Below are 14,782 nucleotides of genomic sequence, written 5' to 3' on the forward strand. Positions count from 1 at the left end.
GCCGGGAGCTGTAGTCCAACAGCGGGGCATGCCGGGAGCTGTAGTCCAACAGCGGGGCATGCCGGGAGCTGTAGTCCACCCGTGTCTGCCGAGACCCTCCCACCCGAGACCCCCCGAGGGGCAGCGGGGGCACCCCCACGGACAGACCCGGCCCGGGTTTGTGCCGCTGGGAGCACCGGTGCCCGCGCGTGGGAAACTGCTGGGGGTGAACACTGCTGGTTTCCATGTCCACCTCTGGCTGAGCAGCCTCCCCTACCTCGGTGTTCCTCAGCATCAACAGCTCACACAGAGCAGGAGTGTTAAACACACCAACCACACCAGAAAAACCTTAGTTAAATAGCAGTATCACTTTGGTATTTGTGGAGAAAGAGGGAATACCTGGCACTAAAGGATGTGGAAGGAGTCAGCAACTGTAATAAGATCCTCAGCACTTTACCACTGTTACCAGGCCATTACTTATTCCCATTATAACACCGAAATCAACCATTTTTCGCTTTTCATGCTGTAATTCTCTTGACATACACAGTGAGTAGTCCGAGCTGACCTGAATTTCATAAGCTCATCCCTGTTTTAATCAGCATCAGGAGGATACGGCTCCTACCTTTGGGGTCTCGTTAAATTCTTCCTAATCAGCTACTACACTGAGATGCCAAATTTTTGTTTGAATGCAGAAGCTGTACCAAATCCTGCTGCTTTCCTGACTGGTTGAAAATGAAGAGTGCTTTGTTAGAGAGATTTTCACAGACAGCAAATACACTGTTCCTGAGGGTGGAATGGCCTTGTGTGCTCCCCATGCCACCACCACTGCCATGTTCACACACCACATCTTCACCTCAACTAGAAATTTTCCAGTGTGATACATCAACACATTTGGCAACTCCAGGTGGTCTTCTGGGAGACCCCTTTTCCATGGGTTTTGCCAGGGCTCTGTGCTGCTGAGAGCAGCAGGAAGGCTCAGTAGAGCTGTGTTTTTATACTGCTGGACACTCCTGGCTTGTACGTTCCACCCTTCACACTAGAGATGTGCAGTGTCAGCCCATGTGTGAGACAGGCCTCTGACAATATCCTTGGGCTCTTTCCAATAGTCTCCCTAGGCACTAACCCCCCTTAATTTCTTAACTATTCCCACATAAGGCTCATCTTCAGCTGGTTTAATATTAACCCATTCTCCACTGTGTAAAACAAGCAATTTTGGGCTGTTTCATACCTTGGAGTCCTCACGACTGCTGAGGTGCCCTCAGAGCTGGGACAGAGCCTTCAGAGGTGCCTTCTCAGGCATCTCTCAGTTCTGACCCGTTCCTTCAGACCCCAGGTCACCTCCTCACCCTGCCTTTGGTCTCTCTCACCCTGGGCTTTCTCACAGCCCTACAGATACCTTTATCAAGCTCTAAATACCTTTCTCAGGCTCTCTGTTCCCATCGTGGAGATGCTCCCGTGCTCCAATCCTAATGCTCTGCTCACATTTGTTTGTTCACATCTGAACAATTTGTTTCCCTCAAAGCTCCTTCCTTTTCCTTCTCTCCCTCCCTCCCTCCGCATTCAGTAAGAACTTTGTGCTCTCCCCAGAGGCCGCCGTTTGGACACCTCCCCCGGCAGCCAAACCGGGGCAGCCGCAGCGCTCGGGGGCGCGGGCGGGGGCTCGGAACGGGCCGAGCAGCCCCGGCCGTTCTACCGGAGCGCAGGTAACGCCCGTGTGCGGGGTCTGGGGGGGGTGAGCACAGGAGGGGCCGCCGGGGCAGCGCCTCCGGGCCCGGGTGCGGGGGAGCCGCGGGCGGTGCGGGGCGGGCGGAACGGCCCCGGCCCCGGCCCCGGTGCGGTCCCTTCCGCCGGCCGCGCTTCCGGGCCGTCAGGTGACGGGCGCGGGCGGAGCGGCTGCTCGAGAGGGGCTGCGGGGCCCGCACCGCCGGTGAGCAGGGCGGGGCCGGGCCGGGGGGCACTGGGGGGAGCCGGGGCCGCCGTGAGGCTCCGAACGAGCGGGGCGGGGGCGCGGCGGGACCCCCGGGGTCGCCCGGTGGCTCCGGTGCCCCGGCAGGCCCGGCCTGTGTCCGGGCCCGGCGCTGCCGGCCGGGGTTTGCCCCGAATCCCCGGGTTGGGGCCCGCAGGGGCCCCGTGTTCGCGCTGCGGCCGGGCCGGACCCGCTGTCGCGACAGATGGGTCCGGCTCTGGGTACGTACAGGGGTCTGGCCTGGCGATGTCGCGGGCATCAGTTTCTGGTACATGGCATTACTAACATTTCGAGAATTACTTATATGTTAAGAATCGCCTATTGCTTCTCAAACCACGTCATTGCTGTCGTATTTGGTGTTATTTTCACGTTTTCTGCTAACCCGGTCAGCCCGGCACGTCCCTGTCACAGCGCTGCAGCCCAGCTCGGGCAGCATTACCCGAGTGCTTATAGCAGTGCTCTTTGTTTGGTTTGGTTTTTTTTCTTTTTCCCTTTGGACTTTGTGAGGTAAGAGGATAATATCTTTGTCAAAAGGTTTTTCTTAGGGTCTATATTAAACCTTTATGGAATGGATAAAAAAGTAATTACTTTAATCGCTTGAGGTTTTTCACTGTTTGCGTTGGTGAGGTGCCTCGAATCCTCGGGGTTCCCAAAACAGCCCCTCAGCTGGGCCCTCACCCCGGGAACAGGGGCTGTAACACAGAAGTACGTTGCAGAATCCCAATTAAAGAAACGAGGCCAAGCAAGGGCACGTTGGGCTGGAAGGCAAATGGCTGGTTTTGCAAGAGCAAGTGATCACATGAGTTTTGAGACCACTTCGTGCTAATACTGAAAAGCTGGTGCCCGATGCTGTGCAGGTTGCAGGAAGTGAAAAGATGAACTCGGGAAATGTTCCCAAGGAGTTAAAATGTAACATGGTTGGGAGACAGAAAAGAGTAAAAAGGTATCGAGAGATAAATGGATATTTAATGATTAACAGAAGGACAGTCGTGTTTGCTAAGAATATCTAAAAATGACTGTCAAGAAGTCAGTGTACTTTCTTCTAGGCCCTGTCAGCAATTATCAGCTGAGGTTACCTGGTTGTTGTACTTGAAGCCCAGGCAATTGTAATAGGTTAGGTATTAGATTTTTGTTTGACTTTTGAGTGGGTGTATTTATACTACTCTGAGTATTAGTTTTAGGTTGAGATAGAATTTCTGATGTTAATATTCCTTTTATAAAATTTGTCACACGTGTCAGAAAATGCCACCGTAGTGATAAGAAAAATAATCCAACAAGTTTTCTTTTTGATTTAAACTGCAAAAGGTTCAGGAACTAAATCCGAGCTTGTTTCGCAAACAAACTAGCTTTGGATTATTTCAATTTCAGTAATCCTAGAGAAAGTAAGGGTTTTTTTTTTCTGCATGCTTTAACTTGTAGTGGAAACTCTGCCAGTCTGGCTTGAAGTGTTTTTCCTATGGTTTTAAGGTTGGGTCAGTGTACCTTGGCAAATGCAGTCATTCTCATTTGCTGGGTTCAGGAACGTGACCTGTGACAGCAGCCGTTCAGCTCCCGTTTTCCTGCTGTGCAGTTGTCCCCAGTAGATTTACAGATTTAGTTTTTAAAGCGTTTGAGTAAAAGGTCTTTCTTGCTGCCAGTTGGTGAGATCTGTACCCAGTGCTTACACAATACATTTAAAATACTGAAACAGGCCTTCCCCTGCACTTACCCCCATCGTGGACCTCCCGAGCTCCCGGCTGTCCCAGTGTCCCGTGTGCCTCCCGGAGAACCAGTTCCACCATCTCATGTATCTTCACCTCCGTGTCTTCTTCAGCTCCACCAGACTTTTTCATTTAGGAGGCTGACTTGCAGTAGAGCTCCTTGTTCATCTGCTTGATTCTTGGGTGTAGTAAATGTCAGAACGGTCTGTTGGGATATCATAGGGATCATGATTTAAAGGAAATAAACAGATAATATAGGTGGCTTTTAAGTAACAAAGATGCTGTTTTCTTGTCATTACCGAAAGGCCAAAAAAGTAAGGAGAAAAGACAAGATCTTTGAATGCCCCCAGTTAGATATCAGCTGATTTTTATATCCTTTCACTTGTTTGCTACTTATCATGCTTCTGGGCTTGATTTGGAGACCAGAGTTTGGCAAACCTCCAAAATTCTGTTTACTTAACCCCAAAAGTCATCTTCTATACCAGTGTACTCACAGTCTTCCTTCTGAACTCTAAATCAAAATGAAAATGGGGTTGGTTTGGCCTGTTGTCTTGATTGTTGGGTTTTTTAGGTGTGGTTTGCTTATGGTTTGTTGGTTTGGGTTTTTTTTCCCCTAAAGAGTTTTATCTCAGAGTTGAGGTAGTTCAAGTGACAGTTCAACAATTTTGAGCTCGTTCTACACTGAGAGCAGGTGAATTTGCAGTTGAACATTGACTTCAGGATCCACAGGGCACACTCACAAGTGACACAATATATGATTAACAAATGGAAATGAGCCACTGGATACTGTTTCATGTTTGCTTCTTTGCACATGTGCAGCCGGACTGGCAGATGAACAGACCCAGCAGCGCTTGTTACAGACCTGGGTGTGTTAAATGATATCCCAGGGACAGGAGCAAATGTGTGAGAAGGCTTTTCAGGATGAGATTGATCATTTTTACTGTTGTGTTTTGATATATTTTTGATATTTTAAATTGGTTATATCCTAATAAATCATTGGGCCCAATCAGCCAGTGGACAAATAATTAGGAGGGGATCCCCAGTACAGACTAAGGAATGACCCTCTTCTGGGGCAGGAGATCCAGTACCTCTTGTGTTGTATCATTTTGATCTTTCTTCTTCTTCTTAGCCATTTTATTTCATTTCATACTGATATTTCAGTAACTTGATGATTTATTAATTTTTCATAGTTACTGAAAGCTAAGGGGTTTTTTAGTAGGTGCTGCTGAAGATACAAATTCTATCTTTTTGATGAGTTTCCAGATTTGTGGTGTTAAATTTATGGAATTTAATTTGTAGAAAATTACTTTTTTTTCCACATTGTTTTAAGGAACACAGAAATTAATTTATTTGTCTCTTCTACATCCTTTCCTTGTGTTATATGTCAAGATAGAAGACCCAGACATTTCTTGTGTCCATTCCATAAAATAATGCTGTGTTTTTTACAGTGTATTGAACTCCTTAGTTTCAATGAGGTTTTCTCAATTTTGATATTTATATATATGGGTCCAGGTTGGTGAGTTTTCACATAAACTACTGAGCAAGGCAGGCTGAAGATTCTGGTAGTAAGGATGTGTGAAAAATCCAAGTGTCTTTAGCATATAGTTTATGGGCTGGCAGCATTTCCATCTGCCTTGAACCGACAGGAATTTGGATTCTGTACAATGCACTGAGTGTAAATGAAGTCATGGTGTGAAATGCTGGGAGTCAGCAGTGCTGAAAGCAGCGTATGTTGAAGTGCAGCATCTGTGAATACAAAGCTACCCTTCTGGGACACTGTGCAAAATGATGTAACTGTGTGAAAAAGCTCTGCAGAAATACATTCCACCTGCTGGAACTGAGTGTCTCTGCTGCAATACTTCACCAGGCTTGAGTGTGAGGCTTCCTTGACCGTGCTGTGGGATTGTATGGTATGAAAAAAGCTGCTGGCAGCAACAGCCAGAGATCCTGAGGTTTTCTTTTGCTGCCCTGCACCTGTTCTGCAGCTCTGCTACAAAGAGGTGACACCAAGGAAAGCCTTTAATGCCCGTGGGGTGAGTTTGCAAAAAAAATTCTTCTGAAAAATTCAAGTTGCCCTTTGAAAGGGCTCCACTGTTTGTACACTTGCAAAAAGGTCAGATAATCACCTGTTTTGATTTACTTATCAAGGATGAGACTGTGGAGGTTGTTGCTACTGAAATAAAATAAATGGTGTTCTCTGATAAATATGATGATGTTAATGAGTAGTGAGTAAAATTAAAGCACATTAAGGTACCATTTTTAGTACTTCTGCATTACTACTGCTTTAGAAATGTTTGATAGTTTGAAAGTACTAGAAATGTTTGATAGTTGTATCAACACATTGCTGTGATAGCAGCAATATACGGCTCAGGAGACAAATCAAGTTTTAAGCTGCCTTTGCTTATCATTATTATCATTAATATTCCAAACTGATGAACACTGAACTTAAAACTTTGCATTGTCAGTCTGTCCAAACTGAGAATGGCTTCATGATTAAATCCCATTTCAGACTGCACTTGCAGTTCTAACTTGTCTTGAATTTTGGAAGAGCATGTGTGACTAGGTGAGCTCATTCCTCTTACAGCAAATGGCATTTCTGAGAAAATACAGGGGGTTTGTTTTGGCTGTGGATCTCAGTTGCTTATCAGTAACAGTAAAATACAGGTCACACACCAGCCAGGTCATACTACAGGACTGTAAAGTAGCTTAGTTTCTAAAAAAAGATCCCTCTTGGCTATGTTAGACTAAAACCATCAACAACAGGATTCAGGAGCTTCTTAGATAAATCACTACCAGTTTGGAACAGGACCAGAATGCAGTGTTTTAATATCAAGAAGTTGGGTTTGTTTGTTTGTTTCCCCCCTTTCTCACTGCTAGGATTCCAACAGGAAAATTTTCTTGACCTTGTGTCTGGGTAGTTCTTGAGGATGGCAAGCAAAGGACCCACAGCTCCTACATCAACCAAGAGCTCCAGCACTGGAGGGACCAGTGGCAGCAGCAGTAACGGTCCCGGGGACAACACTAATCAGGACAACACTTTTGAATGTAACATCTGCTTGGACACTGCCAAGGATGCAGTGATCAGCTTGTGTGGGCACCTCTTCTGGTAAGTGCTCCTGCCCCCACAGCTCAGCCTGGAGATCAGCACCATCCAGCTGATCCCATAGAATCCTGTGCTTTTTATAATTTCGGATGTCAAATGTCCTGTATAAAATGAGTAAGGACCGTGGGTTTGGTTTAGGAGAAGCTTCTCAGCTGTTGTTCTTTGCTCATGGTCCAGGAGTGGGTTTCTTGCATCTTAAACTTCCTGTTCTTCTGGCCATTCCTGTAAGAGTTGGACTCATGAGCCTTGTGGGTCCCTTCCAACTCAGAATATTGTGATTATTCTATAAAAGCAAACAAGCAGCCCCACACAGACAGTTCAGAGCTCATTGATACTGCTTGGTTTTGTGTGTTATTTTATTTGTGCTGTCTGGCCTGGCACAGACATCTTCTTTAGACCTTTCTAACCTGTGCAGACCTAAACCTGCCTTTGAATCCAGGTTATGGAGGCCAAACTGTAGTTTTTTCCACAGGCTTGGCTGTTTTTTCCTTTGAAACCATAAAAAAGAAAAATAAATGGGCAATAAGCTTTTCCACGTGGGGTATTTCTCTTTTTCCATGGTATTGCAGTTGTAATAGGAACTTTTCAGTTCTTTGATCTGACATGGAAATAATGTGCAGCACAGATATAATACATGTGCAGCATTTCTAATTTGGGTAACTTGGTTTGAATATACCCTTTCCTTAATGTTAGGAAGTTGTTAAGGATTGACATGGCCAAATGTGGGGGGTTGGGGGGTTATTTTACACAGGAGGCTAAATCTTTAATAAAAAGAGGCCTAAAAGAGCATTTCTTTTCTGTGTAAATGTATGTAACATCTGAAAATCCAGATTTTTATTTGAGGAGATGGAAAATCACTGGCTAATGGCTTGTTAAGATAAAATTAGATTGAATTATTGCACAAAGGGATCTGGAAGAATGGAACCTTAAAAATAGCACGTGTCTTGTCTGAATAGGGTTGTCGAGACCATTTTGAGAGCAGATGGCTGTTTGCAGTTTTGTCTTGTAGCCTTGTTTTCTTTGACCTTTTTTTAATTTGCCATATTAATTTACTCTGTATAATGGGAATTTTTCTACCCTGAGCAACTGGGTCTGATCTCAATAGCTGACCCTGCTCTGAGCATCAGGTTAGACTACAGGCTACCCGAGGTACTGTCCAGCCTGAGTTATTCCATGATTCTATGAATGTGGCTGATGTTTCAGCTAAATCTTTTAAGATCCTGAAGTCTCAGTACTGACATCTTGCTCATTTGCATCTTAGCTCAGAGATATCTTTCCATGGTATCAGAATAGCCAGTTTGCACAGTGATCCCCAGGATTGATGCAGCCTCTGTGTGGGCCTTTGGTGTGGAAGAGGACGAGGAATCGAAGGGGATATGCACAGAACCACCTTTGCAACTTAGATTGTGTAACCTGAAAGAACCAGTGGAGATTAGTCTTGGGCTGTACTTTCAAAAATTAGTTTAATGGGAGGTTACAGAACTGGCCCAGCTGGATTCCAGGGTTCTGCTGTGGCCAAGCCATGCTATCCGTGTACATTTGTCAGATCGAGTTCTCAGTAACTAATTCTGTTTTCCCCCTTTTTCTGCTCTGCAAACAAATTGTCCTGGGAATGCTCACAGTTGGCCTTGTTTACATCAGGTAAGACAGGTTTCCTTTTACTTTGTCTTTCATCAGCTCCTGTTGCTCAATAAAGCCCTTGGTTCTCTGGAGTATCCCCCTCTTTCTAAATGTGCTTTTCTCTCCAGGGCAGTCACAACCTGCTAATGCAACTGCATGTGCAACACCTTGCAAACTGCTCTTTCAGCATGAAAACTTAATTCTGTTCCACCTGAGTATTTCCAGTTTTGGTAGAATTACTGTAGGGGGTTCCTCTGCAGGTTTAAGTGCTGGGTGTACTTCTCTCTGCATTTGTAATGTTTTACATTGTGGTACCTTATGGAAAAGCTGGGTGAAAGGAGGGTGTCTACACTTAGCCCTGGGCCTGTGCAGGACTCTTGGCACTGTTTACTTCTTCATATTTTACTCCAGGGCAGGTCTGAATGTGTGCTCATCAGCAAGTGGATCATACCAGAGCAACAGCCAAAGTGCCAGCTCCATTTTGGAGAGCACTTGGCACTTATTAAAATGGTTTGCTCTGGGGCTCTCTGAGGGATTGCTAAAGTCTCTCTGCCTGGCTGCAAATGAGGTTTGGATATTGTTGTTTCATGGTCTTTTACTAGTTTCCTTATCATGTCCTTTCTTTTAGTGGCTAGAGACCAGGCCAAACAGGCAAGTGTGTCCTGTATGCAAAGCAGGAATCAGTCGAGATAAAGTTATTCCTCTGTATGGAAGAGGTAGCACTGGGCAGCAGGACCCCAGGTAAGAAACCTAAATACAACTATTTTTGTTTGAAAGCTAAAGATGAAACTTTAGTTAGCTGTCTTAAGATTAAACTGTCAAAGTGCTGGATTCATAATTTGTAATACTTTGTCAAAAGATAGATAGAACTGACATTTCTGCCAAACATTTCTGGCTTTTTCAGGGCCTGGGTTTACACACCTCATTTCATGTTCAACTGGCAATTCATTTGAATTTTAACTGGGTGTTAATTATCAGTTACAAGTGGCAGGTTGCAATGATTGTTATCTGGCTGGCTAAGCTCCTATAAAATGTTCCTGTCCTGAGTTTTTAGCCTGTGCAGTGGGACTTCTGTTATTCAAAAGCACAGCAATAATTTGGGGATGTGCTGCTGAAGGTCCAGGAGCTGGGGGTTGGCTCTCTCACACACTGCTCCAGCTCTGCTGCAGCCTGGCCCTGTGGGACCGAGCTTTGTGGTTGCTCTGCCTTATTAGCCAGGCTATTGCAGACACTGCTGTCATGTGTCCTTGCACTTGAGCTAATTTCATAACTTCCTGCAGAGAGAAAACTCCACCACGACCCCAAGGACAGAGACCTGAACCAGAGAACAGAGGGGTAAGTGAAGAAACAAGCTCGGGCTGATGAGTTGTTTTGTTGATGGTGGTATTTATTCCTCCTGGAGGACACAGTGTGTGCTTGAGATCCTGTGTGAGGATCCTGCAGCTTACACATCTTGCTCATCCCCAGTTGGCTGGTCATGAATCATTCATAGCTGTGGTGTGGCAGAAAACTCCATTCCTACAGTACTCTTTAGCATCCCAAAGAACAGGCTAACTTGGATTGTGCTTTGTGAAAATGGCCCAGTGTGGTATCACTGGAAATGCTCTTCATGCTCAATTGTTTTCCATGTAAATACAAGGAACACTTTGCTTTGAAAATCCTTTGTGGAAATGTGTTTCCATCAAAATATACCTGTCATGGAAATACATAATTCGTGTATGAACTGGGATTTCTGGCACTGAAACCTGCTTCTGTAATTTCTGTGGGATGTTACTGTACCATGGCATTACAAGCAAAAGAAAGTAGGTATCTGTTGGATACATGTTCATGTGGAGAGGGATCTCTGGTGTTGTTGAGGAGATGACATGGAGTGCATGTAAACAGCAGCTGGCACAGGCTGAGCAGATGTGGGAGAAGGCAGTAGGACAGTTCTTCAGCAGGACCTGATGAAACAGTGGCACATTTCCATGTAACACAGCCTGGGGTCCTCAGAGAGGATTTATCTGCCTCGTGCTGCAGGCAAACAACTCTGCTGGGTGTGATTAAGGCACATTTCTGTATTGAATATGTTGGGAGCTCAGCTGTTAAGGGAGTTGCTGCCTTATTAAATCAGCTCCTGCACCTTGTTTGAACCTTTGAGCTGGTGCTGCTGGAAGTCAGAGGAGTCTGGTACGAAGACCAGCAGCAATGCTGCCCTCCTGTTCCCTACAAGCCCTGTACCTGCACACAGAGAGCTTTGCTGTCCCTCATAGTTTATGGCAAAGTCCTTGAGAAGAGTCACAGTCAAAAGACCAACTCCTCAAATCAAGGCTCGATCCAGAAATGTTTGGCTTTTATTATATGAGTGAAATCATCTTTGTCCTCCCATTGTTGGGAGGTGACAGACCAGAGGGTCTTTCAGAATTGGTATCACTGTTTCAGTTCTGAGATGAGAGGGCAGGTTGCTGGATTACAGAAGTGTGGGCTCTCAGCAGTTTCTAAACATGACACAACTCTCTAGATCCACACACAGCTGGTTCTCCAGTAGCACAGTGCTTCTCCACAGCAGGATTCATCTCCATTCACAAGACTTGTCTTTTGACTTGATGTGGTGTTTTAGTCTGGATCCCATGGGGTCAGTGTTGCATTGTAACTCTTCCTTTTTTCCTCCTTTCTTTATGTCTTGCATTCCTGCCCCAGGTGACTTTATCTGACACCTTAATTAGAGTCCCCCTGGTAAATTTTTTTTTGTACTATTCCTTATAATGCTCTTTGCATCCCACTGGCAATTTATCACTTCACTGAGTGTTTGAATGATGCACATGTATCAAGAAAATCAATGTAGATTATTTTTTTAAAATGCCTTTCTTATAGTTATGTGGCTAATAGCTATTAACACACAATACATTGTTTAGATATTCTAAATAGGATTGGTAATGTTGATTTTGATACATTGGCAAATATCTACTACTTTAAGCTGAGAAATGTTACAGATACACTTTTGTGAACTTGTGGCTTTCAAGCAAAAACTGTGGTTCCTAGTTTTTGTTTTCTCAAAGATTTGGGTTGCTCTGCAAAGTTTGCTACTGTGTGAAACATTTTGAAACCAGAACTAGGGAGATATTTACAATAGTGTGTCAGAGGGAAAGTTGTCAGACAGCACGGCCTTCCTTCAGGTGGAGGAGAGCCAGAGGGAGGGAATGTCTGCACTTCTACACAATATTCTGAAATAGGCTTTAAATGATTGTTACCTTTTTTTGTCTCCTGCTGCTTTGTTCTCTGCAGGGATTCCAGGGCTTTGGCTTTGGTGATGGTGGCTTCCAGATGTCCTTTGGAATTGGGGCGTTTCCCTTTGGTATATTTGCAACAGCCTTCAACATAAACGACGGGCGACCTCCTCCAGGTACCACGGATCCACCTCCTCCAAGGGTCCTGTCACAAACATGTGTTACAAACTCCCTTGTAACTCTTAAACAAATAACCTGCTAAATGACAGAATGTTCTCAGCATTAACAAGTGCTGTGAATAGAAACACAACATGAGGGCAAACACCCAGCACAGAACATGGTTTATGGCTGACACGTTTTGTACATGGGCTCATAAAGAATCAAGTTTGTCCATTCCATATCATTTAAAGGCCCTCCTGGGAGAACAGTGGCACTGGAGAGGGACAGTGGCACTGGAGACTTCTCCCTTTTAATTCAGATGTCTCTTCTGGTACTCAGCAGACTCCCTCTGAAAAATGAGACAAATTGGACTAGAGTTTCTAATAATAAAAAGGAGTCACTAGGGGTGTATGAAGGAGACCTAGATTTTGAAAGGACCATTTCCTGAAAGATGAGAAGGAAAAATTTAAATGTGCTCTGTACCACGAAATAATGAATGCAAAGATTGTTCCTTCAGAAATTTATCTCTGAGACAGTCATCTCTATTCCACAAGAAGTAACTTCCCAGTGAAATTGTTTTGCTGGTTTTGATTAACAAAAACCAGTTGGGTTACTTCAAGTGGTGACCTTGCTCTCTAAAAATTAAGTAATCCCTAGAAAACCTCTTCCCCATCTGCACTGGAGACAATCTGAGTCTGTCTGTTTTGAACAAGAAAACTTACTGCCCAGGATTTTCTGGATTTCCTCTGTGAATGGTTGTGCCTGGCAAATCTTCCACCACGTCATATGGCACAGGAATTACGAGGAAGAAACTCATTCTTCATGTCACAGCTGTGTTGCCACAGTCCTGTGCTATCCTTGGGTCCAGTTACCTTCACTATTAACCATAATTAAGTGTCCCCTAAAAATCTGTGTGTGTGGTGGCTGAGCCAGGAGTGTGTAAATATGTGCTGTTGTAACAGCCATAATTTAACCAACTCCTTTATCTGTTTTTCCTTGGTGGATTCAATGCAGCAGTTCCAGAAAGGCACAGCTTGAGTTTTAGAGCTCATGTGCTTTTCATTAGTTCTCTTGGCCAGGGCTGCACAGGCAGCTCTGACCCTTTTACCATTTCCTTGTTCAGAGGTTTCACCTTGGTGGGAAGGAACAGAGGCAGCTCAGGTAGAGGTGGTGAAGTTCCTTGGGAACAGTGAACTTGGCTCAGCACTGTCTACTGTGTTCAGAGTATGCATGATCCTGGAGAAGAGGAAGGAGCTGAACTGTTTTTTGTTTCTTTTTTTTCACTTCCTGTTTTCCAGCTGTTCCAGGGACTCCTCAATATGTGGATGAGCAGTTCCTTTCCCGCCTCTTCCTGTTTGTGGCACTGGTGATAATGTTCTGGCTGTTGATTGCATAAATCTTTTCCATTATTCTATATATTCATGACCAACAAGGCCACTGAAACAGTTACAAACTGCATCCCCATCCCACTTTAAACCTCTTGGTCTGGTTCCGTAGCTAACTATGGGCTTCAGGAATTGGTGGTACCACAGCACAATGAGGAATCTCGCATTTTGCACCAGAGTTGGAAATTAAACATTGGTTAAAAAGCGTATTTCAGCTCAGATATCTTGTACAACAGGTTCCTGCCACAAACCACAGGCCTAGCGTTGAGCTGTGCTCCCAAGGGAGTGCTGCTCTGAAATCCTGTGCCAATCAGTGACACCAGGTCTGTGGGACAGACAGGGACCCCCAGATCCTGGGGGTTTCCTGGGCAGGTCAGGAAACTTCTCCAGTGTGACCAGTATCTCATGCTTTGCAACCACGATGGATCTGCCAGAGCTGCAGATGTTATTTAATGTCTCCATCAACATCCAGCCTTCTCCAGGAAATCACCTGCAGCACTGCTGACACTCTTTGGGCACAGCACATGGTGCAAATGGAACCGGGTCCGGAGACTGGTTCCTTTTCCTGCTGTTGTTTCCCAGCGTGATGGAAACCCCTTCCTGACGCGGTTCTGACGGCTGCTGGAAGAAGGGATACAAATTTATGCTGCAATTTTTTAAAGCCTGAACATGCTGGAGCCAGACACTGGAAGGATTCTCTGGCTGTGGAGCCGAGTGGGGCTGGACACAGCCGCTGCCTCACCCAGCCCAGTTCCTCACTGACCAGCAGTGTTGTCTCCCCTGGCTCTGCACAGCCCCGGGGCTGCACTCGTGGATAATCCCCTCACCCCTCACAACCTCGTCACGGTAGCGACAGTTATCCCCTCCCAAGGCTTTGAGACTTTCTACGCAAGGTCACGTCCTCCAAATAAAATCCTATTACAGATCCGAGATCAGCTCGTTCAGGGAGAGGAACAAAAGGCATCTTTACGTGAGGTTTGAGGTTAAACCTGTCATACTGTAAAATTGCACAGGAGGAAAAATGAGATCCTGCCTTTGCCAGCACATGCACGGTAGGGAACACTTGGAAGACCTTCTCTCTGCAGGTGCACACAGCTTCTCCGAGCCACAGCAGAACGGCCACAGCACAAGAGTCTCTGCAGTGTCTACCAAAGAGTTTAATTTGAAGTGCTGGAGGAGACCACAACCATTAATGTGCTGAGGGGATATTTCAGAAGGTGAGCACTCTGTAGCCGTTTTGGAATCCTGCTGGGTATTCAGCTTTAAAGAGTACTCCTGATGTATTTGTGTAGATTCCTTCACAACAGCAGATACGAGAGATTCCCTAGCAAGATTAACAGTTCTCATATTTCTCTGACTAGGCAATTCCATTTTTTTTTCTCTTATTGTTTTTAGATTGTTTCGATTCAGGTGGCTGATAGTCTCATTGATTTCCTGCAAGATGAATATTGTGACTTCTCTGACAATAGACAGAAAACTGACAAAACAAATCAACAAATAGAAACTTTGTTTCAACAGCTTGGGGTTTTTCTAGTGTATATGGAAGAGGTTCCTGGGCAGGACACCTTAATTGTTGTAGAAGCTTATTTATGTGATTATAAACTGTTCACTTTTAGTGTCAAGACAGAGGATGACTGAAGTTTAACTTGCCTACCTCCAAAACT

At 45.1% G+C, this 14,782-nt stretch overlaps 2 protein-coding genes across 7 annotated transcripts in view; one reads left to right on the forward strand and one right to left on the reverse strand.

The window, feature by feature from the left end:
• The window catches only part of CUNH12orf43 (chromosome unknown C12orf43 homolog), a 32,568-nt gene extending 28,642 nt beyond the window's left edge, over positions 1–3,926 (reverse strand). The window contains exon 1 of the mRNA XM_027661513.1: positions 3,654–3,926. Coding sequence (XP_027517314.1) covers positions 3,654–3,777 — 124 coding nt within the window. The 5' untranslated portion in view covers positions 3,778–3,926. The remainder of the gene's footprint in view (positions 1–3,653) is intronic.
• RNF185 (ring finger protein 185) lies at positions 1,607–14,633 on the forward strand. 6 transcript variants are annotated; one of them, XM_027661516.1, is made up of 8 exons: positions 1,607–1,682; positions 5,513–5,678; positions 6,523–6,751; positions 8,371–8,389; positions 8,997–9,109; positions 9,649–9,703; positions 11,633–11,750; positions 13,032–14,633. In XM_027661516.1, exons 3-8 carry the CDS (start codon positions 6,573–6,575, stop codon positions 13,127–13,129), a joined length of 582 nt encoding a protein of 193 aa, XP_027517317.1. In that variant the 5' UTR covers positions 1,607–1,682; positions 5,513–5,678; positions 6,523–6,572; the 3' UTR covers positions 13,130–14,633. The 6 variants fall into 6 exon arrangements, with proteins under 6 accessions (XP_027517317.1, XP_027517322.1, XP_027517316.1 ...); XM_027661515.1 differs by lacking the exon at positions 1,607–1,682 and adding an exon at positions 1,797–1,906; XM_027661520.1 differs by lacking the exon at positions 1,607–1,682 and adding an exon at positions 1,797–1,906 and having other exon boundaries at positions 6,564–6,751.
• Positions 14,634–14,782: the final 149 nt, after the last annotated feature.

This window comes from Corapipo altera, unplaced genomic scaffold (assembly GCF_003945725.1).
Source record: "Corapipo altera isolate COAL_440 unplaced genomic scaffold, ASM394572v1 150, whole genome shotgun sequence".
Lineage (NCBI taxonomy): Eukaryota > Metazoa > Chordata > Aves > Passeriformes > Pipridae > Corapipo > Corapipo altera.

Excerpts from the sequence above, each read along its gene's own strand:
- RNF185 (XM_027661516.1), top strand. The coding sequence starts at position 6,573 with ATGGCAAGCAAAGGACCCACAGCTCCTACATCAACCAAGAGCTCCAGC. Across the intron at positions 9,704-11,632 it reads CTGAACCAGAGAACAGAGGG|GGATTCCAGGGCTTTGGCTT; the intron begins GTAAGTGAAGAA and ends TGTTCTCTGCAG. Across the intron at positions 11,751-13,031 it reads CGACGGGCGACCTCCTCCAG|CTGTTCCAGGGACTCCTCAA; the intron begins GTACCACGGATC and ends CCTGTTTTCCAG.